This window comes from Castanea sativa, chromosome 2 (genome assembly GCF_040712315.1).
Source record: "Castanea sativa cultivar Marrone di Chiusa Pesio chromosome 2, ASM4071231v1".
In the NCBI taxonomy this organism is placed as follows: domain Eukaryota; kingdom Viridiplantae; phylum Streptophyta; class Magnoliopsida; order Fagales; family Fagaceae; genus Castanea; species Castanea sativa.
This window is the reverse complement of record NC_134014.1, coordinates 33,221,726-33,243,346: the sequence shown is the minus strand read 5'-3', so window position 1 is coordinate 33,243,346 and position 21,621 is coordinate 33,221,726. Positions and strand designations below refer to the sequence as shown.

The 21,621-nt window shown below is 37.6% G+C and overlaps 1 protein-coding gene, 1 non-coding gene and 1 pseudogene across 4 annotated transcripts; all 3 read right to left on the bottom strand.

The window, feature by feature from the left end:
* Positions 1–6,643, bottom strand: part of LOC142625242 (uncharacterized) — an 11,897-nt pseudogene extending 5,254 nt beyond the window's left edge.
* Positions 6,644–15,176: 8,533 nt separating this feature from the next.
* On the bottom strand, positions 15,177–19,806 carry LOC142626289 (uncharacterized). Of its 3 annotated transcripts, XR_012842487.1 has the most exons (4): positions 19,383–19,806; positions 17,309–18,606; positions 15,765–15,852; positions 15,177–15,442 (listed from the first exon to the last, which is right to left on the bottom strand). XR_012842487.1 is itself a non-coding variant. In XM_075800101.1 (2 exons), exons 1-2 carry the CDS (start codon positions 19,746–19,748, stop codon positions 17,443–17,445), a joined length of 1,530 nt encoding a protein of 509 aa, XP_075656216.1. In that variant the 5' UTR covers positions 19,749–19,806; the 3' UTR covers positions 17,198–17,442. The 3 variants fall into 3 exon arrangements, 1 of the variants encoding a protein (XP_075656216.1); XR_012842486.1 differs by lacking the exon at positions 15,765–15,852; XM_075800101.1 differs by lacking the exons at positions 15,177–15,442; positions 15,765–15,852 and having other exon boundaries at positions 17,198–18,606.
* A 214-nt stretch (positions 19,807–20,020) lies between these two features.
* Positions 20,021–20,092, bottom strand: TRNAW-CCA (transfer RNA tryptophan (anticodon CCA)). The gene has a single exon. It is a non-coding gene; the product is annotated as a tRNA-Trp (tRNA).
* Positions 20,093–21,621: the final 1,529 nt, after the last annotated feature.

Here is a 21,621-nt window from a genome sequence, read left to right as displayed (position 1 = left end):
ACGATTACGAGTCTGGGATTCATTTTTACCTTTGTTGATACTGGGAGCTTCATCTCTCCTTTTTGTGTGGTTCGACTTTGGACTTGAAAACAGCCCCTTCGTCTTTCCTCCCATTTGACCTCCATGAAGTAGAGGAGCCCAGATTTTGAAATGACCGAGTTCCTTTCCTTTTAAGCTGTCGTTCCACCTTTATTGCCATGTGCACCATGTCCTCCAACTCCACGTAGTGCTGCAACTCCACCACGTTGGCAATGTCACGATTCAGCCCATTCAAAAATCTTGCTATGGTAGCTTCTCTATCCTTCTCTACATTTGCCCAAATCATGGCAATCTCCATCTCCTTGTGGTAGTCATCCACGCTCCTATAGCCTTGAGTAAGACTCTGTAATTTCTAATTCAAGTCCCTATAGTAGTGACTAGGAACAAATCGCCTCCTCATGATTGCCTTCATTTCCTCCCAACTCTCAATAAGTCTCTCATGGTTTCTCCTTCTGTTCATCACAAGTTGATCCCACCATATAATAGCATAGTCAGTAAACTCAATGACAGCGAGTTTTACCTTTTTCTCCTCGGAGTAGTTGTGGCACTCAAAGATTAACTCCACCTTCTTCTCCCACTCCAAGTATGCTTCGGGATCATTTTTCCCTTGGAATGTTGGTATCTTCATTTTTATGTTTCCTAGGTTCCTGTCAGTCCCATCTTGCCATCTTGGATCTCTTCGGAAACCTCTACCACGCCTTTCTCTCCTTGGCACAAACCTACCCTCATTGTTCAATGAAGATTGATCTCCTTCATCTTCAAACTCATCCTCGTGGTAGTCATCAGAATCATTCATTCGAGAATGCCTTTCTTGCCTTCTAGCATTAGGGCCTCTTTGGGGACGCTCCTCACGCAAAGTAGCAATAACAATGTCTTGCCTATCCATCCGATCCCGAATCTCATTAAACACCACGTTCATGCGTTCAAATTGTTGTTGCATAGCCTGTAAAATGATGGACGACTCCTCCCCTCCTTCCCTATTTGATGTTTCACACCTGAAAGACATACTTTTGAAACAATAGAGAATTGTTAGAAATAATTCCTCACAACACTCCCTCACGTGTTTGCACTCAAATTATATCACTCCCACTCGTGTTTCACTCTTAAATTGGCTTTTTCCCGATAACAGTCTCACACTCTCTTGCCTTTTTCCACTCGTAACTTCGCCTTTTCAGTTCTTCATTAAACTAATAAACTTGATTAAGAAATTCAACTTGTAGTGTAAAAACAAATACCAACGGCAAGAAAATATGACAGAAACACTAAATCAAAGGAAGAGGACAAAAGAAAACGATATTCTGGTTTGAGAGAATTGAAACTACAAACAATTTTTTTTTTCCTTTTTGACGTTGTTTTTTTTTTGGAAGCTGGGTGCACGATTTTAGCCTAGTACACTTCAACAAAAAAAAATAATAATAAGAACTATAAATGAAGAACACAAAAGGAATAGGATAGGATGATAACGGGAAACAAAAAAAATAAAGGGATAGAAAACTGATTTTAGAACCTGTGCTCTGATACCAAATGATGCGAACCTCAATCGACACGCTTTGAGACCCAACAAAAATATTGGAATACTTGCCCAAGAAAGCTAAAATTCAGATTTGTGATAGAGGCCCTGACCCAACGTTTATAATCGAAACGCGAACCAAATGTATAAGTTGACCTCGACCCAATGATTATAAAGAATCACGAACCAAAGGTATAAAGTTTGAACGCTACAAGGAAGAATCCTTGATAAGTTCACAGTTCTTAAAGAACCAAAAGAGAGCAAAGCTTCACCTTTTCTGATTTTTATTCAATAATATTATGAAAAACGTTTACAAACTTCAGAGCCTATTTAAGGGCTCCATAAAACTTGACAGACAAGAAAATATATTCTAAAATAACTTCTAATTGATACCTTACCATACTAGGAATCAAATTTGACCTAAAAAGCATTAAATGCACCTAAAAACAAGGAAAATACCTAAAAAAAAGTACTAAATAATAAAATCCTAAATAAAAGTTGATTTGGTCTGAAATTAGCAGATCCAAAATAGGAAAAAATCTGCCTTAACTGATATAGAGCTGGAGAGTCAATCAGCCATTAATTCACGCCATAAATCACTCCCAATTAAGCCAGATCAGCCCTAAATAGCTTGAATGAAATTTATTACGCTTTCATCTTCCTTTGGGCCAAGCTTGGAATGTCCTGCGTTAGAATCAACCCAAATCTCTTGAATCAGCCCATTAAGTGCTTCTTTGATCTTCTTGGATCTTGCTCTTGTAATAGGCCCAACTGGAACATGCAATAGATCCTTGAATGCTTGTTGATTCTCATCATATGTGGTCCGAGGAGTCAAGCATGACCAAGGTTTTGTTTAATACTTAAACAAATAGTAAATATAGCACATGATGTCAAAATAAAAACATGGCAGAGCTGCCTTTTATTAATAATAGTAAATTCGCAGGTTATTTACATTCTAAGGACGTGGTATGACCTTTTCATCTAAATCTTCTAGGAAAAAAGCACCTATACCAGCTATTGAAGTGATGCGGTATGGCCCTTCCTAATTGGGCCCTAATTTTCCCCATGCTGGGTTTTTTGCAGTACCCACAACTTTTCTTAACACTAAGTCTCCAGGTGCTAACGGTCTTAATCTCACACTTGAGTCATACCCCTGTTTGAGTTTTTGTTGATAGTATGCTAATTGAACCATGACATTTTCTCTCCACTCTTCAATCAAATCCAAGCTCTTCTCTAATAGGTTGTCATTGCTGTTTGGAGTGAACAAACTTGTATTTAGCGTTGGGAATTCAGTCTCTAGAGGAATCATAGCCTTGGCCCCATAAGTCATTGAAAAGGGCATTTCCCCTGTTGACCTACAAGGGGTAGTCCGATATGTCCAGAGCACATGTGGCAGCTCGTCAACCCGTTTGCCCTTCGCATCATCCAATCTTTTCTTGAGCCCGCTTACTATGACTTTATTAACAGTCTTGGCCTGTCCATTTTCTTGGGAATAAGCCAGAGTTGAATACCTGTTTTGAATACGCATTTCACAACAATACCTCCTGAAAGCCTTGCTATCAAACTGAAGCCTGTTGTCTTAGATGAGGGTGTGAGGAATCCTAAACCGAGTGACAATATTTTTCCAAACAAACCTTTTAGCATCCACATTTCTGATGTTCACCAATAGCTCAGCTTCAACCCATTTAGTGAAGTAATTAGTACCAACCAAAAGCCACCTCCTGTTTCCTGCTGCCTTAGGGAAGGGCTCCACAATGTCCAATCCCTACTAAGCAAAAGGCTAGGGACTGGACAGAGGATTAAGGACACCCCTTGGTTGATGAATGTTTGGAGCGAATCTCTGACATTGGTCACACTTCTTCACATACTCTTATGCTTCCTTTTGCATACCTGGCCACCAATACCCTTGAGTAAGGGCCCTGTGAGATAGTGAGCTGCCCCCTGTATGACTTCCACAAATCCCTTCTTGTAGCTCTTCTTGGAGGGGCTTTACTGCATCAGGATGGACACACAGCAAATATGACCCAGAAAAAGAGCGCTTGTACAATTTTTGGTCCTCGGACAACCAAAAACGAGGAGCTTTTCTTCGCACTTTATCAATCTCTCCTCTCTCCTCGAGCAAGATGTCATCCTTAAGAAACATAACTATGAGATCCATCCAACTAAGACCCATTCTAATTTGAAGAATCTGCGCCCTCTCCTTTTTTACCTCAACAAGCTTGCATAAATCTTCGACCAGGATGACTCGAGGTAAACTCTGCGCTGAGGAGGTTGCAAGTGTGGCAAGAGAGTCAGCATATGTATTTCTACTTCTAGGAATTTGCTGTAAGGTGAAAGACTCAAACCTTGATTGCAAATGCCTAACTTGACTTGGATACTCTTGCATTCTCCAATCTTTGGCTTCCAATTCTCCCTTTACCTATTTAACAACCAACCTTGAGTCTAAAAACACTTCCACTACTCTTCCTCCCATTTTTTGAATCATAGCCATCCCTACCAACAAAGCTTCATACTCGGCCTCGTTATTCATGGCCGAGAAGTCTAATCTTAAGGATTTCTCAATAATAATCATTTCAAGAGATACCACAACTAGCCCCACTCTAGATCCTTTTTTATTAGTAGCACCATCAACATACACCCTTTAGGATATAGGTTCTTGTAAAGAAACCATTCCAACTGATTTTTCATCTATGTTCCACTTTTCTCCCTCCTCTTCCAAAGGAGATTCAGCAAACTCGGCCACCAAATCTGCAAGAACCTGACCTTTAATAGAGGTGTGAGGCATATACTTGATATCAAAAGCCCTCAGGATTGTACCCCACTTGGCAATTCTTTTTGTGTAATCAGCCTTTCGAAGTAGTGATTGAAGAGGAAGTTGGGTCAAAACCACGACTATATGAGCCTGGAAGTAGTGGGAGAGCTTACATGTAGCACGTACTACTGCCAAGATGGCCTTCTCCAATGGTAGATAATAAACCTCTGCTTCATGCAACGAATTTCTCACATAATAAAATGTTCTCTACACTCCATTGTCAACTTGTATCAATACTAAGCTCACCGCATGGGAAGCTACAGCAATATAAGCAAACAGAACCTCCTCCTCCTCGGGCTTGGACATAATGGGTGGCCGAGAAAGGTATTCCTTCAGCTGCTGGAAGGTCAGGATGCACTCCTCAGTCCATTCAAATCATTTCCACCTATTCAACAATCAGAAGAAAGGTGAACACTTGTCTGCTGATCGAGAGATGAATTGGTTCAAGGAAGCAGTCATGCTCGTTAACTTTTGGACCTCTTTAGGGTTCTGAGGAGGTTGCAAATTGTTAATTGCCTTATTCTGATCAGGGTTGGCTTCAATTCCCCAATGAGTGATCATGTAACCCAATTTTTTTCCAGAACTAACACCAAAAGAACACTTGGAAGCATTAAGGTGCAACCTGTGTTTCCTTAATATCTCAAAGATATTTCTGAGGTCACCAACGTGCTTGGATTCTACTTTACGTTTCACCACCATATCATCTATATAAACCTCGATACTTTTTCCTAGTTGTGGCTCGAACATCCTGGTTATCATCCTCTGATAGATGGACCCTGCATTCTTTAAACCAAAGGTCATCATCTTGTAGTGGTAATTTCCAGTAGGCGTAACAAAAGTTGTCTTCTCTTAATCATCCAAAGCTAGTGGTATCTGATGGTACCTTTGAAAGGCATCTAAAAAGCTCATCTGAGGATGGCCTGCAGTTGTGTCCACTAATTGATCTATTCGAGACATGGGGAAGGGGTCCCTAGGGCAAGCTTTGTTCAAATCTATGAAATCTACACATACTCACCACTTCCCATTTTTTTTCTTCACTACCACTGTATTGGCCAACCACTCAGGGTAGAACACCTTTTTAATAGCTCCGGCCCACTTAAGCTTGACCACCTCCTCTTTGACAGCCTTAGAATGCTCTTTAGATGAGCGTCGAGGTGGTTGCTTTTTGGGGATGACAGTTGGATTGACATTTAAATGATGGCAAATGAAATTTGGATCCACCTTAGGAGCTTCATAAGCACTCCATTCAAACACATCAATATTCTTCCTAAGGAACACTATCAGCTCTTCCTTCACTTGAGGGGGCAACTGAGCTCCGACCTAGAAAAACTTCTCCTTATCATCACCTATAACAACCTTTTCTAATTCCTCACACTTTGCCCCTTCTAACATCACATCTGTAGATAACACTGGCATCCTTGATTGCTATAAGCCCCGCTCAGTAGAGGCCGATGACTCACCTTAAGTCTGATGATTAATTTCAGCTACCAAGCACTGTTTAGCCATATACTGGCTCCCCACCAGTTCCTCAACTTGGTCCCCGGACAGATACTTCACTTTCAAGTTCAGGGTGGAAGAAACGGCCCCCGGGGCATGAAGCCAGGGTCTCGCCAAGATAGCAGTGTAAGGGGAGTAAACATTCACTACAATGAAGTCCACCTCCACCACTTCTGAACTTGATTGTACTGGAAGTCTAATCTGGCCCTTTGGAATAAAAAATTTCCCATCAAAACCTACCAAAGGTGAATCGTAACATGCCAAATTCTCAATTTTCAATTTTAGGCCCTTATACAAGTCAGGGTACATGATCTTTACCTCGCTGCCCTGATCTACCAACACCCTTTTCACATCATACCCCCTATCCTGAGGGTGACCATTAGGGTATCATCATGCGGTTGCAAGGTTCTAACATTGTCTTCATTCGAGAAACTCAACGCTGGTCGGACCTCCATCCTACTCCTCTTTTGCTCAGAGAAGGAGTTCTCTGCGAGTGGCCGAGCTATGGACATCACCTTAAAGGGACAAGAACTAGTTCTCCCCAAAGTAGCTAGAATAACATTGATTGTGCCTAGAGGTGGCCTTAAAGAAGCATCTCTCTGGGCTCCCGACCCTGTCTGGCCTTCTTGCCTACTGGGTTGAAATAGAAATTGTCTTAACTTTCCACTTCTGACCAGCTGCTCTAGATGACTCCACAAAGTCCTACAATCTTTTGTGGTGTGTCCTCCCTCTTGGTGGTATTGGCAATGAAGGCTTTGATTGCGCTTCATAGGGTCTCCTCCCATCTTATTCGGCCATTTAAAGTATGGCTCTTTCATAATTTTTTCCAGGATTTGATGCCTTGGTTCTCAGAACATTGTGTTAACCACTTGAGTAGCAATAGGTCCAATTTGCCTAGCAAAATCCCTCTGATCTAAAATCCCTTCTATCTTGATGGACCACCTTAGCCTTCCTTTTCCTTTGTTGTTGGTCCTCTTTGACCCGCTTATACTTGTCAATTCGGTCCATGAGCTGACGCACACTCTTAACAAATTTCCTAGTCAAAGATTTCCTCAAACCATGCTTGGCAGGTAGGCAGACCTTGAATGTCCTTATAGCCACATCATCAAAATTCCCATCTATCTCATTGAACGTCTCCCAGTATCTGTCAGAATACGTCTTCATGGTCTCCCTTTCTCGCATAGTCATAGACAACAGGGAGTTTAAAGGTTGAGGAACTCTGCTACAAGTTACAAACCGAGAACCAAAGGCTCTTATAAGCTCCTTAAAGGAGTTGATAGAACCCTCCCTTAGACCATCGAACCATCTTATCGCCACGGGCCCCAAACTGGATGGGACCACCTTGCACATCAAGGTCTCATTCTTTGAGTGAACAACCATTCTCTGGTTAAAGTGGCTAACATGCTCTACAGGGTTTGTTCTACCGTTATACATGGTGAATGTTGGCTGAGTACACCGTCGAGTAAGCTTTCCTCCCTCAATCCTACGGGTAAAAGGTAATTTAGAAATTTGATTCAGAGACCTACTCATAGCATTATCCTAGGCCTTTGTGAGACGAGCTCTTCCCCCTCTGCCTGCCATGGTGTTCCTCATCACACGAAAAGGACTCACTAGGGGGAGTCCTTGACCTAGGCCTGTAGCTATTATCACTATCGTCACTAGAAGAATGGTCAGAACTTGAAGGAGTTCCTCTACGTCGCTCGCGGCGTAACTTCCTTCGCAAACGGTCAATTTCCAGTTGCATGCTCCTAGTATTTTCCTCAGGAGAGATGTGACTCTCACTCTAGGATTGGCTTCTACTAGTGTGTATGGTGTGCACACTAACCTCCCGGTTCCTTCTTCACTCAAGATTAAGAAAATGATCTTGTCATTGGGACCCAACAGACTCTTCTCAGTTCGGCCCCGAGCCTACCATAACTGAAGTTGATCTCACTAAAGCTTAAGTAATCCTCACAGACGACACCAATTGTAAGGGTGCGATTTGAATCCTAAGCTGCCCAAGAGGTAACAGGATTAAGGCCCAAGGAGCCCAATCCAAAAAATTTGTAGAGAATTGGCTAAAAAATAGGCTTCAATGGATTGAACAAAGTTCAAAATGGACTAAAGATGGTATGAAAGCAAAGAAAAATAAACTTTATGCAAAGGAATCCTTCCTCGGCAAAGTCTGAGATGAACACTTCTTGAATATATTTCTTTTAGGCTTGATTACAATTTTAGTTCTTGTTGCTACAGTGTTTTTTTTTTCTACAGATTCTCAGATAGATCCCTTATCAAGGAGCCCTTTCCTCATATTTTGTTGTCTTTATTCATCTTCACCCTCCACATGTAGGTTAAATTGCTGGCTCTAATCCTTGTCCCATTAGCACCTTCCTGAAGTCTTTGGAAGTAGTTGTAAGGCTGAACACCACTGTTCAGGTATCACCTCCACATTAATGCAGCCAGAGGGTTAGCTGCAGAGCTTTTAATGTGGTGGTAGTAGCTTTCTCTTAGATATTTCTTGGCTTTCCTTTGTCCTATTCTTTTCTAAGGTTTATCCTTATCAGTAGAATCCTCTGGAGTGTTGCTCTTGATGGCAGATCAAACCTTTTGACCTCTGCTTTGCTTAATTAAGGAGGCATTCCCCCTCAAGCTACCTTCCCAAAGCTTCATGGTCATAATTCTTCCATGACACTCTGACTCATACTTCTTCCCTAACATTTACTTGTCCTCGGACTACTAAACGTCCTCGGACTACTAAACGTCCTCGGACAAGGCCCACGGCCCAATATACATCTCTCGGCCTTTCATCCCTACATATTCCTTATAATACATATTCTTATTCCTATGTAATTACCATTACAGTCTACCAAATGTGCCCTAAGTCCTTAACATCAACATTGTAAGGAACCAAAAAAAAAAAATCGAGAACTTTAAAAATTCCATGCATTCTATCTTTCACTTCTTCCATTACCACACACAACAAAAGGTTTCTAGGCTAACTCTATCGTGCAAATGGCTCAAATGCAATAAAGTGGAGTAAAGCTTAATTAATCTGAGACTTTGTTCTGTGTGGAGATTTATATAACAGTAAAGTAAAATCACAAAAGTTAAAGGTTTAGGGTAATTTCATCATGTTATTCATTTTGATTAGGGGTTGGCAAGATGAAATATGAGGAATGTTATCAAAAATTAAATTTTTTTAAAAAAAAAAGCAAAACTCTCAAGCATTTTAACAAACATTTTGCGTACAAAATACCCATTTGATATTCAAGTAGACAACAAAATCTTTTAAATAATAAAAAAGGAGAGAAAAAAAGGGCAAAGAATACCTTGAGTTTAACCAAGAAGGAATGAAATGAAGATCTAAGTTTGGATCCGAAGCACAGCTATCAGAGGAAGATATAAGCTTTAGGGCATACCGGCATTGATTGAAGAAGCAAAGGCAGAGTTAGAGAATAAAATTAGAGGTTTACTTTTCTGTGTTAGCTATAACAAGTTTTTATAACATGCAAATAATGGGAGAACTCTTTGATTTCAGAAAAATAAATAAATTAGTAGTGGAGGAGTCCAATAAGTTGAATAATTGTCAAAAAGAATATGAAAAATTGACTGAAGTCCAAGAGACTAAAAATGATGAAATCTTTTAATCTTCAGAATTTATTGATTAAACCATTCACTACATTGAGACTGTAAATTGTAGTTTTGAAAGGAGCAAAACATGGGAACAATCAATTGTTTACTCTCATCTAAACGTGGGGACAATCAATTGATATTATTATCAATAGAGTTAGCTTGGGTTGTAATTTTCTCTAATTTTTCATCTTAATGGGCATTTGCCTTTATCAATGAAGTTTAAAACGTTTTGTTTGGAGAATAGTAGGAAGAAGTTAATAATTAAGGTTAAATGTAAAATTAGAGTGCCATATGACAGAACCTCATGCACTTCCACATGAGGTCTCTGCTTTTATATATATATATATATATATATATATATATATATATATATATAGATTATACTTTTAAAAAAAGAATGCTATTGATTAATACATACGTAGGGAGGGGGGAGGGAGGAGGGGGAAGGGGGAGGGGTGGGGGTGGGGGAGTGTCATTTGCCCACAAACCTCGAGAGAGAGGAAAGTGTTATTTTGTCCATAGTTTGTGTAAGAATCTTTTTTAAAAGTAGAATATTCATCCTATAAAATAATTGTTTAAGTGGGTATGGACTTGATTTATATTAACATCAAGGGGAAGTGTTATATTATTTAATGTTTAGGTAGAGTGTAATTTCATAAAACCTCAAGAAGGATGGTGTAATTTACCAAAAATTAAAGATCAAATTCAAATTATAGGATTAATGACAACATGTGTGAACTTACGATTACGGGAACTGTAATTTAGTCTTTTTAATTTAATGGGTAGGTTTATTTGTGCCCACCTGCATGTGTGTTTTAACTCCCAAGTTCCACATTTAGGTTTATAATGCTAATTGATATAGTCATGCCCAACTATGTTACCCTAAGAAATTTTCACACTTTTGTTAAGCTTATTGATGTTGCAGGAAGGATATTGCCTATAGGTTTATGGAATGTACATTTGTTTATGCCTATTGGGTTGTTCATATTGTAAGACTTACTATATAGATTTTGCATTGACATGGTACCTTTTGGGCATCTTGTTATTTATTTAGAATCAATTAACAAATACTGTTGTTTCCATTATTATTCTCATTACAGGTTAGCTAGTATCCATATCGCATAATTCGCAGGAATGGAGAGGCTGCAAAATCTATAACTTTGGGGGAGGTGGCTGAGGAACTTAGGTAAGTGTTGCAATCCAAACAAATCTGTTACACATATATTGAAAGACTCCATAGTAACACTATGATCTGCTCACAAGAATCTCCAAACCTGGTCGTTTAAACCAAATATAATGTACTTGTTTGGCTATAGAATTATTTTCCTAAATATAAAATGAGAAAATCAAATACCTTTTAGTTAGGTGGTGGTTCTTGAAATTTTATTGGAATTTTGAAGATGTGCTACAAACAAATATATATATATATAAATATATATATATATATATATATATATATATATATATATATATATATTTATCTGGTCTTTATTGCACAACAATTCTTAAGGACACAATTATGACTCATGTCTAGTTCTTTTTGGATTTCACACTTTTGCCATAAATAGTCAAACTCTTAGGCTAGAAAGTGAAACCTGTGTCCATTTTTTTTCCCGCATATGTATAAAGAATTCTATGGCGTAGGGGTTATGGAACTATGTGGTGTGTATTGGCCGATAATAAAAGGAAATATGATATGAAGTCAGATTATTTATGTCCCATGTACAAATGGAACCAAAAGGTGCAATTTCAGTAAGAATGAGTTTGCAGTCTTTTGACGTTGAGATAATATAATGCCGCAAGTATTAGTTGTTATTTGAATTTCGTAATTTTCTTGTTATTTAAACTTGAGCAAATTGGCTGATTCTAAAGGAAGAGGAGGTATGAAGTCAGATTTTGTTATGCCCATTGCACACGTGGAACCAGAAGAGGCAGTTGCAGCTGTAGCAGAAAGTGGCCAGAAGATAGTGATGTTGAGATTATATAATGCTTCAAGTATTGGTTGTTTTTTGAATTTCATAATTTAGTCATTATTTTAAAAGTATTGTTATTTGAATTTGAGTTTTGGATTTGAATATGGACCTATTTAGTGATAGGACCTTATGTGGATAGGATTAGGTGATTATGTGTGTCATTTGAATTTCAGTCCAATATGTATTCAAACGTAAGTATGAATTATATTGTTAAACTCTTCTTCTTCTTCTTCTTCTTCTTCTTCTTTTCTCTCTCTCTCTCTCTCTCTCTCTCTCTCTTTAGTGGAAAAGATTTCAACAATTTTATTGAAATAGGGAAAACAATTACAATTGGTCTAGATTCATAATTTCTTGAGGTTAGCTACTAAACTAGATAAAATTATCATTAGCCTTGGGTTTTCTTGCTAGAGCATGAGCAGTAGTATTCCGCTCTTGACGCACAAGTGAGAAACACTCCATTGGAATGATTGAGTTAATATTTTTGTATCCTATGTAAGATTGCCAAATGGAGCTAGAATCACCTTGTCCTGTTGAATAACTTCGATGACTATGGCCGAGGCTCCTTCAAGTAGTACCTGCAATAAACCTTGGGTCTTTGCGTAATGATCTGCATGTCTAGCTGCAAGAGCTTTAATTTCCACCCCAGTTTGTGGTGATAAACAGTGGCGACTCTAGAAATTTTTTTCAAAGTGTTCCTTAAGAAGCATAATTTTTCCCAGTGGCGGCTCCAAGAATTTTTGCCAAATGTATTATTGTTTAGTTGTTTCATTAATTTGTTTGTCTTTTATAAACTAAGTTGTTATATTGTTGTTTCATTAATTATAAAATTATTAATTGTTGTTTAGCCTAACATAATTTAATTTGTTTGTCTTTTATAATGTATTGGTTAATTAAATGATTAATTATTGCTTTACCCAATTACACTGTTTTACTTATTAAATTATTAATTATTAATTTAGTCTAACATAAAATTATTACACTACTTTATCCAATTACCCGGCCCCATGTGCCCATTAGTCCATCCACCCCCACCCCACTCAACAGACAAGCCTGTCTGATGCCCCAATCACAAGAGCCAGCTGCCAATCAGAATATTTCACAATCACAAATCACAATAATATTACACTAAAAGACAATTAATATCTCACCAACTGACCAACACCAACACACAGTCCCACACCAACCAACGGATAAGAAAAATGAGATGAAGCCAATTTTTTTTTTTGAAGCCGAGATAAAGCCAAATTCAAACAGTCAAAAAAAAAGGCAAAATAGTCAAAAAAAAAAAAGGCAAAATATTAATAAAGTTAAACTTCAGCCAATCACAGTTCAAATAAAGTTGCTTTCTTAAAGAATAAAGAGAGAGACAGAGAATCGTTCATTATTTCATAATTTCATTTCATTTCAGATAAAGAGAGAGAGAGTGAGAGACTGAGAGAGAAATACATGTGCGACGATGTGCGACGGCGATGGTGTGCGACGCGAATCACGCGATGTGCTAGCGATCTCTGACGAGGACGAGCAATCTCCGACAAGCGTTTGGACTGCGACTGGACCGACGAGCGTTTGGACTGCAACGAGGCGACGAGTGATCTCCGACGAGCATTTGGACTGCAATGAGGCAACGAGCAATCTCCGACAAGCGTTTAGACTGCAACGAGGCGACGAGCAATCTCCGACGTGCGTTTGGACTGCGACGACGACGATGTGCTTAGGACTGCGACTCTGCGACTAGACCGATCTATTCTCTGATGAGGGGCGACGACGTGCTCTGGAGTCTGGACTGCGACTAGACCGATCTAACTTCTAAGGGGAGGCGTTGCTCTGTTGCTTTGTTTTTAGGTTTGCTTTAGCGATTTAGCCTTTAGTGAGAGGGGCGACGACGTGCTCTGGAGTCTGGACTGCGACTGGACCGATCTAACTTCTAAGGGGAGGCGTTGCTCTGTTGCTTTGTTTTTAGGTTTGCTTTAGCGATTTAGCCTTTAGTGATTTCTGATGTTTTTAGGTTTGCTTTAGCTTTAGTGATTTTTGATGTACTGATTTGAGGTTTTTTATTTTTGATGTGCTCTGTTTTTTTTTTTTTTTTTTTGCTTGAAAGTAGAACAAATACATACATATATATATATATATATATATAATTTGAAGGTGTTCCTAATTTTGATTGAGAGTGTTCCTATTTTTTTTTTTTAAGGGTAAACAAATAATTTTTTTTTTAATTATTATATATAATTTGTTTTTTCAAAGTCAGGGTGTTCCTAAGAACACCCTGAGTATAACGTGGCACCACCATTGGTGATAGAAGGCCATGGCTGTTAATATTTTACTGGCACTGTTTCTCACAACCACTCCCACATCATTGAATTATGGCCTGGAAACCTTGCACCATAAAGAAATTAACCTTGGGGTAGTCATGGCCAAGACCTGTTGTTGAACTCATACGGGCCTTGGGACATGGGCTTGTTGATCTTCCTATGGTTGGCGGATGATCTAAGGCAAATGCATTCAGGGAGATCCAAGAGGGGATAACTAAACAGGTGATGGGGTGGAAAGAAAAATCTATATCGAAGGTGGGGTGTGAACTCATAAAGACAATGGCTTAAGCCATCTCAACCTACTCCATGAGTCTAAGCTCAAATCTAGGAATGTTTCACTCCCCTTCTCTCAGATCCAGCAAGGTTTCGTTCTCCTCCGCTCAAATCCGGCCAAGATTTGTTCTCCTTTGCCCACCACCACCACCCTTGGTTGTTTTCAACCGAACTGACCCATGCTTTTCTAGAATCCGATCTGACTTGACTCGTCGTGATCAACAATCAGTTGCAGGTCAGATCTTCTTCCACCCAATCTGACTGGGTTGAGTCCAAATCTGACTCAGACCGACTTGTGGACAATCCTACTCAAGGAACAATGCTCCTTCCTCTGGTCCTTAATGAAAAACTTTTTATTTATTTATAAATAGTAAAGATTTGTCTCTCTCTCTCTCTCTCACACACACAAGCCTAAATAAGGTTCTAAAAAACAATAACTTGAGATCAGGCAAAGAATTTTCATTATCTTCAAAGCACCTACTATTATATTCCTTCTAAATACAACACAAAACAACGGAAAACAACAATCCATATATGTCCATTACAATGGCAACCAAATCAACCTTGCCAACAAGCAACAAGTTCAACAATAGACTTTGGCATAACCCAATGTGCTTCGAAAAGCCCAAAATCAAAGCCCATAGATCTGTAGCAACTGGACAATAAAGGAAGAGATGGTCAACAAATTCACTATTACACTAGCACATATAACACCAATTCATATTATTACTGGCCTTTTTTTTCCTCCTTAAATTGTCAATTGTCAGACTTTTCTCCAAAGCAATAGTTCAAACAAAGAAAGCCACTTTAGAAGGAACCTTCTCCTTCCATATGTTGTTCCAAGGAAAAAATTGATCACTAAGGCGAACTAAAAGAGGGAAAAAAAATACTAACCATAAACCCCTTACATCTTATCCTGTATCACTTGTTGCCAAAGAGCATCCCTTTCAAGCCCAAATCTCCACAAGCATTTACCTAATATAGCTTCATTAAAAAGTCTCAAATTCCTAATTCTCAAACCACCCGAAGAAAGTTGAGCACAAACAATAGCCCATTTAACTAGATGAAACACATATGAACATTGAAGAATGAAATGTCAAATAAAACAAATTCAAAATTTTATTTGGGGAAATTTTTTATGTAGATTTCAATAAGACATTAACTGGATATATACTCATTTGAATAATTCAGCAAACAAATTCTAATGAATCAATGTACAATACATAAAAGCAGCACCTTGGCAGTCTAGAAGCGTTACCATCAAATTTTTTTTTGATAAGTTACCATCAATTAAGAACTACGTAATTAGTACAGCAAAAAAATCAATGGAGATGTCCCATTTTTCTGATAAATAGTAGCAACAATTGGCTTTTCTGTGCAAGTTTAGGTCTTCTTATGGCAGCTGAGAATTGTCCTGCATTCACTCACATATATGAGGACCATAAAGATACAGTTATCTACAGCTCTATCCAAAGAGGAAAGACATTCTTAAAAAGGATGATGAATAGTCTAGACTAACATGAACATAAAAATTAAAACTGTAGTCATCTAATTGAACTTCGTGCTCGAGAATGAATTCCTCCCTGCATTCATCGGATATTTGGAAACTTGTTCCCTTGTTCCTCCCTGTATTCCTTTTTATATGTAATTCTTTTTTTTTTTGGTTGTTGTAATTCTTTTTATGCTTCTTTGTGGTTGTCATGAAATAGTATTTTTTCAATAAAAATTATTCTTACCTATCAAAAAAAAAATGTCCCAAGCTGAGCAGTTCTTCAGTAATTTTGCCTTCACAGATGGCTGGTAATTGATATCACCAACAAAATCCTGTCACCTAGGAACCACACTTCAGTTGTTGCATCTTACACTACCAAATGATTATAATATCCAATCATCGACAATTTCTAGAGGAACTAAGGTTTTGGGGGAACTAACTAATCACATGAAAATTTCATACTCAAACTTAGTTGGTGGGAATGCTGGGACAAGGCACACTAGAGTAGATTTCATTTATTTATTTAGTTTTGATCAATATGAGCATGCAAGACAGAAGAAGCTGCTTTCCAAGCTTACCTTCATTTTCTTATTTATATATTTATTACCAAAGGGATACCCTTGATTGCAAATAAATAATCATCCAGAAGAAAACCAAGTCTAGAAAATGTTTAGCATATTTGACTAATTAATAAGCATAAATTTTGTTTGCTTTAACATCTGGAGGAAAAACGAAATCAATGAAGCAAGGTTCTGTTAACACACCCAATCTTGATTTAGTTCGGTTTGTTGCTAGAAAGAGAGAATGGAAGAAGGAAGAGAGAAAAATAAGGGGGCAGGGGGTGCATTATGGATGCAGGGTGGAACTAAGATCTCTCTCTCTCCCCAATTTACTATAACACATTATCATGATTACAATGCGAATATCAGTTTCACTATCTATCAAATAAGTAATGAAAAGTGATATTTATGTGGAAGTGCAGAGTACCCAAAAAGGGGTAAAACATATGATGAAGGGGTGAAAAAGTGGTACATTACCCAATGTAAGATAAATATTCTATACATAAATCATAACTGTCGAACAAAAGTAACTATTTGAGTTAATTGATATGAAAAGGTGTTCCATGAACAAACCAAAATCTGGCCAGGCTCCAAGTATAAGCTACAGCATTTTGTCACAAATGACTACAGCAATAAGCAGTGTTTTTACAACCCAATCCTTGCGTGTGTAGTTGGTAATTCTAAAATTATGCAATAGTGCAGAGAGTTGTGAATCATTTTGAACATTCAATAGTATAATCAACTTTCCTTTTTTTTTTTTTGGCCAATTTAATTTACCTTTTTTTCTGCCCCAAAATCTATTATGTTCCAGTCTCTCAATGAAGAGTCAAATTCATTCATAATATTTTAGATTATCAGATTTTCCCTAAGCCTCATTGTTGCCACCAGACTCCACAACTTCCCACAGTACTGATAATATTTTTTGGATTTTCCATATCATTCCTAGATCTAACTACTTCAGAATTATTAAATTAAGAACTATGTAATTGGGTGAGGATTAACACATAAGACAAAAAAGTCAATAAACGTAAGTTAATGGCAAAAGGGAAGCCCTAGAGAAAAAAAAAAAAAAAAACTCTGAAGGCAGAAATTAATAATAGCAACTGCAAAGAACAAGTTTTGAAACCAAAATAAACACATTATGAGAACGTTTTACAAAAGGGAAGCAGGATTGGCATATAGAAGGATACAATGATAAAGGATGAAAGAATAGGCAAGATATACATACCACATAAGTCAGAAGTCCAGTAATATGGTGGCTATGCCTTCCAACATCCCTTTGACATGCAAGCTTTTCTTTGAATCAGATTTATAGACGAACAACCAGAAGAATAGACAAACCAAGTTAGCAATTTTTTCCACCTAAGTTTTTGCACTATCCTGTTTCCTGCTGACATCAGTTGTGGTACTAGCTGACACCCTTTGTAGTGAGGGAACTCTATTTTTAGCTTGACGAGTGACTTTAGACTCAGCACTTGCTGGTAAAGACCCAAAAGCTCCTAAAGCCTCCAAGAAAAACCTCTTATTAGGGACAATGCCATCCCTTTCCATATTCTTCAGCAATTTCTGTAAAAGCTCCTTCGTGTTGGCTTTAGTGTAAGCCTTATAAAGAAGTTTATATGTTGATGAATTTGGAATTACACCTATAACTTTTGCATTATCAAAAAGCATATTGGCTTCCATGGGCAAACCATTCATACAGTAAACATCAAGCATGACATTAAGGGTTGAAACTTTCATTCCCTTCCCAGATTGAACCATTTTATCAAATATTTCCCTAGCCCTAGAAACACAGTCACAAAATCCATACATCAGTATAAGACTCTCACAGGTGATGAAGCTTGGGGTATATCCCATATCCCTCATCTTTTGGAAGACATATTCTGCTTTCTCCCTAAGTCGTGCCTTCCCATAATTAATTATCATTGAATTAAATGTCGGCAGTGTTGGTCTTTCCTTGGAGCGCAATAAGCTCTTGAACACTTGTTCCATCTTATTAAATTCTTGCTTTTTTCCATATGAATCAATGAGCAAATTAAAAGTGATGATATCGGGCTTACATTGATTACTTTTCATGCGAGAAAGGACAGATTCCATTTCTCTGATCATCCCATTTTTCCCATATGCATCCATCACACCATTATAAGTATAGATATCAGGGGAAATAATGCTCTCATCAAGATCTTTAAACAAAGCATTAACTCGTTCTACATTTCGAGCTTGAGCAAAAGCTCTCAAAAGAATGTTGTATGTCACAATGCTGGGTTTACACCACTCAATTCCCTTCATCTTTTCAAAGTACCCAATAGCTTTGTCCAAAGCCTTTGCTTTATCTCGTGAGTGAAGATGGGCTGTGATGAGTGCATTATATACAGAAGTGTCAGCCCGGCAGCCGCTATTACGCATCTCAGAGAAGAGCCACATGGCCATCCGGGTTTGGCCCTTCTTTCCCATAACCGATATTAATTTTGAATAAACACCATTATCAGCGACATACCATCGTTGTTTCTGCATCCATCTGAACACCTGAATGTGGTATTTGAAAGTGAAGCAACAACTAAACAAATGTGTCCACAAACATTAAGGCCAACATTGTAACCAATGTATCTTAGTTCCAGTTTTGTTTTACATGAAGTCCACTTAATTCTAGCTAACCTATCATTGAAAATAAAAAACAAAAAAAGTTACCTAGCTATAATGAAAGTATTTAGAGTATCACTCAACTCGCTGCATCATATAGCATTAGTCTAATCAAAGAGATTAAAACAGTGACCCTATGGTTTTGAACTAGGAATATTTAATATAGCATGACAACCAAATACACAACTCACACAGTTCAAATAAGTTCCCGTATAGAATGGCTCTACAAAATTCATAAACTTTAACTAAGAAAGAACACTTAAACTTGAGAGATTTTTCTATTGAACCAAAAAGAAAGAAAACCGCAAAGAGTATAAACTTGTTTGAATAATGGTTAAATAATTAAATTCACAATTTCATAATGGCTTAAGCTTTTTGAGTGAATTGTTAAAGTCCTATGTTCAAACTCCATCTCCACTTGATTCACAATTTCCTAATGGCTTAAACTTCTGAGACAACTGGTAATTTATCATTGCATCAAAGTCCTATATTCAAACTCCATCTCCACTCTACCTTAACCTTTTTTTTAAAGGTTTTGGGGGCAATTGGCACTATACAGATAAGCTCAATCCTAAACCATGTTACAATACAAGCCTAAATTTGAAAGACCCAGAAGCTAAAATTGTTGAAAAATCACATAAGAGAGCATTATAGAAGCAAACCTCGAGGCATTGAAGCCACTTGTCACTCTTGCCAAGCTGTTCAAAAATAAGAAAACAGTGCTCAGTTCTCACAACTTTGACGTACTTGTTCAGTGTCTTCAACAGCGGCTCTTTCTCATTCATATTCCTCATCATCACTCGGACTAGCTCTTCAGCCTCGGATTTTTCGGGCATTGGACCCGGGTTTCTCTTGGGTCGGGGCGAAGCGCAGGAAATTCGGGTCATTGGTCTGTACCGAAGAGAATGATTGGGTAGTGGAAGACATGGGTGTGTGAAGGTGAGGGTGTGGGTGTAATATTGTGAGGAACGAAGGGTGAATGAAGAGGAGGAGGGTTGGAGAGAGTGAGAGGAGAGATTTTGGAACATTGGTTTTGGTGGTTTTGCTGTGAGACTGAGAAGGGAGAACTGGACTTAGAAACATTTGGGGTTTCGTAATTTTGGGGGGATTTGGGACTTGGTTGGTAAATATGGAGAATAGATAGGGAGTTAAAGGAAAATACAAAGAGTTTAGAGATAAAAGTTTAAATTAAAAAAATTAAAAAAAAAAAGGAAAAAAAGATTTGGGACTTGGATGGTAAATATGGAGAGTTTTGTTTTATTTTGTTTCAAAATAATTAATAAGATAAAATAAAAAAATCTGAACCTGACGTGAATCGAACACGCAACCTTCTGATCTGGAGTCAGACGCGCTACCATTGCGCCACAGATCCTTCTGATAGTAATTATTATATTTATTTTATATATATCAATGCAAGTCACCAGTCACAATAATCATCATATTCTACCAGTTGGACTCAAATAAGAGGGCTGGTCTGTTTCCAACTGGGCTTTGTTTCAACTTTCAAGAATGACTATGAGAAATTGAGAATGATGTGGGATGATGGTGATACTATGGGTCCGTTTGGATAGAATTTATTGTTGAAAATTGAAAACACTATAGCAAAATAATTTTTAAATGTGTGAATAGTGCCGTGAGACCCATTTTTAATGAAAAGTGGCTAAAAAGTAAAATTTGTGAGTCCATGAACAGTGCACGGATGCACTGTTCATGAGGAATTAGTCAACAACTACGACTGAAAAAAAAATGGCTGAAACTATAATAAACTATAATAATATGGCTCATTGGATAGTATCAAAACTCAATAGGTTTGTTTCCTTACAATAGGATTTCTTATCCAACTCAATAACTTTATAAAGTTATTCTAGCATCTATTTTCTCCTTTCTGATTATTTAGTCTTCTCTTTTGTTTCCCCCTCCATCTAAAGAGACACAAAATAAATAAATAAATAAATAAATATATATATATATATATATATATATATATATATATATATATATATATATATTAACTTCCACTTCCATATCCTCTCTCTCAATATTAATGTTATTTTGGCTACGTGGATTTGCTTTTTTTCTTTTTTGGAAAGAGTATGGAAAGTAGTGATCAATCAAAAGTATTTACAAAGGAAAATTTGGAAAATTATTAGTGATGATGATGCAAGGAAAATCAGTAAGCTGGATGCTTCGAGCTTTAAAGGGCTGGTGATTGTTTGGAAGGCCTAAAAGAAGAACACGTGATCAAAGATGACCGGGATGGACCAGCCAAAAACCCTCCGATGCCAAAGTTAGTTTTTTTCTTAAATTCTAGAGTTTTAACTTTTTAGGAGTTGTTAAAAACTCAACTTCACTTGATGTGAATGAGTTTTTATATAGTGTGATCTTGGAGTGATTACTTGTTTCATAACTTCCCCTATAAATAAGGAAGTCAGAGGGTTCAAAGTTAACTTTCATAACCGCTATAAGAGTTAGAATATTTTATCTTCTATAACTGTCATGAAAGTTAGTAATTAGGAGGAAGTTATAAAAATGAACCAGGATTTAACTCATGCCTCAAGATAATAACACATGGTTCGATTTAGCTCTTATAAATAAATTTTTGGAATTTTTCCCAAGTATCGAGGGTCATCCAAGTGTTTTCCTCATGGACGACCCACATGTCTATGGACAACCGTCCTGATGGGTACAACCATTCTTGTCTTTTTGACCTGGACAACTCTTATGAACGAGTTGGAGTTCAATTTTTTCAGTTCACCATCAATTAGCACAAATTATTTGTTTTTTACCTTGTTTTTTGAGAATCTAAGCATAGATGAAGATGTGTCGCGGTTCTTGACTTTTCCTTTGCTATGTTTTTTTTTTTGGCATTTTCAACTTTTTTTTTTATTTTTAAATGAGTGA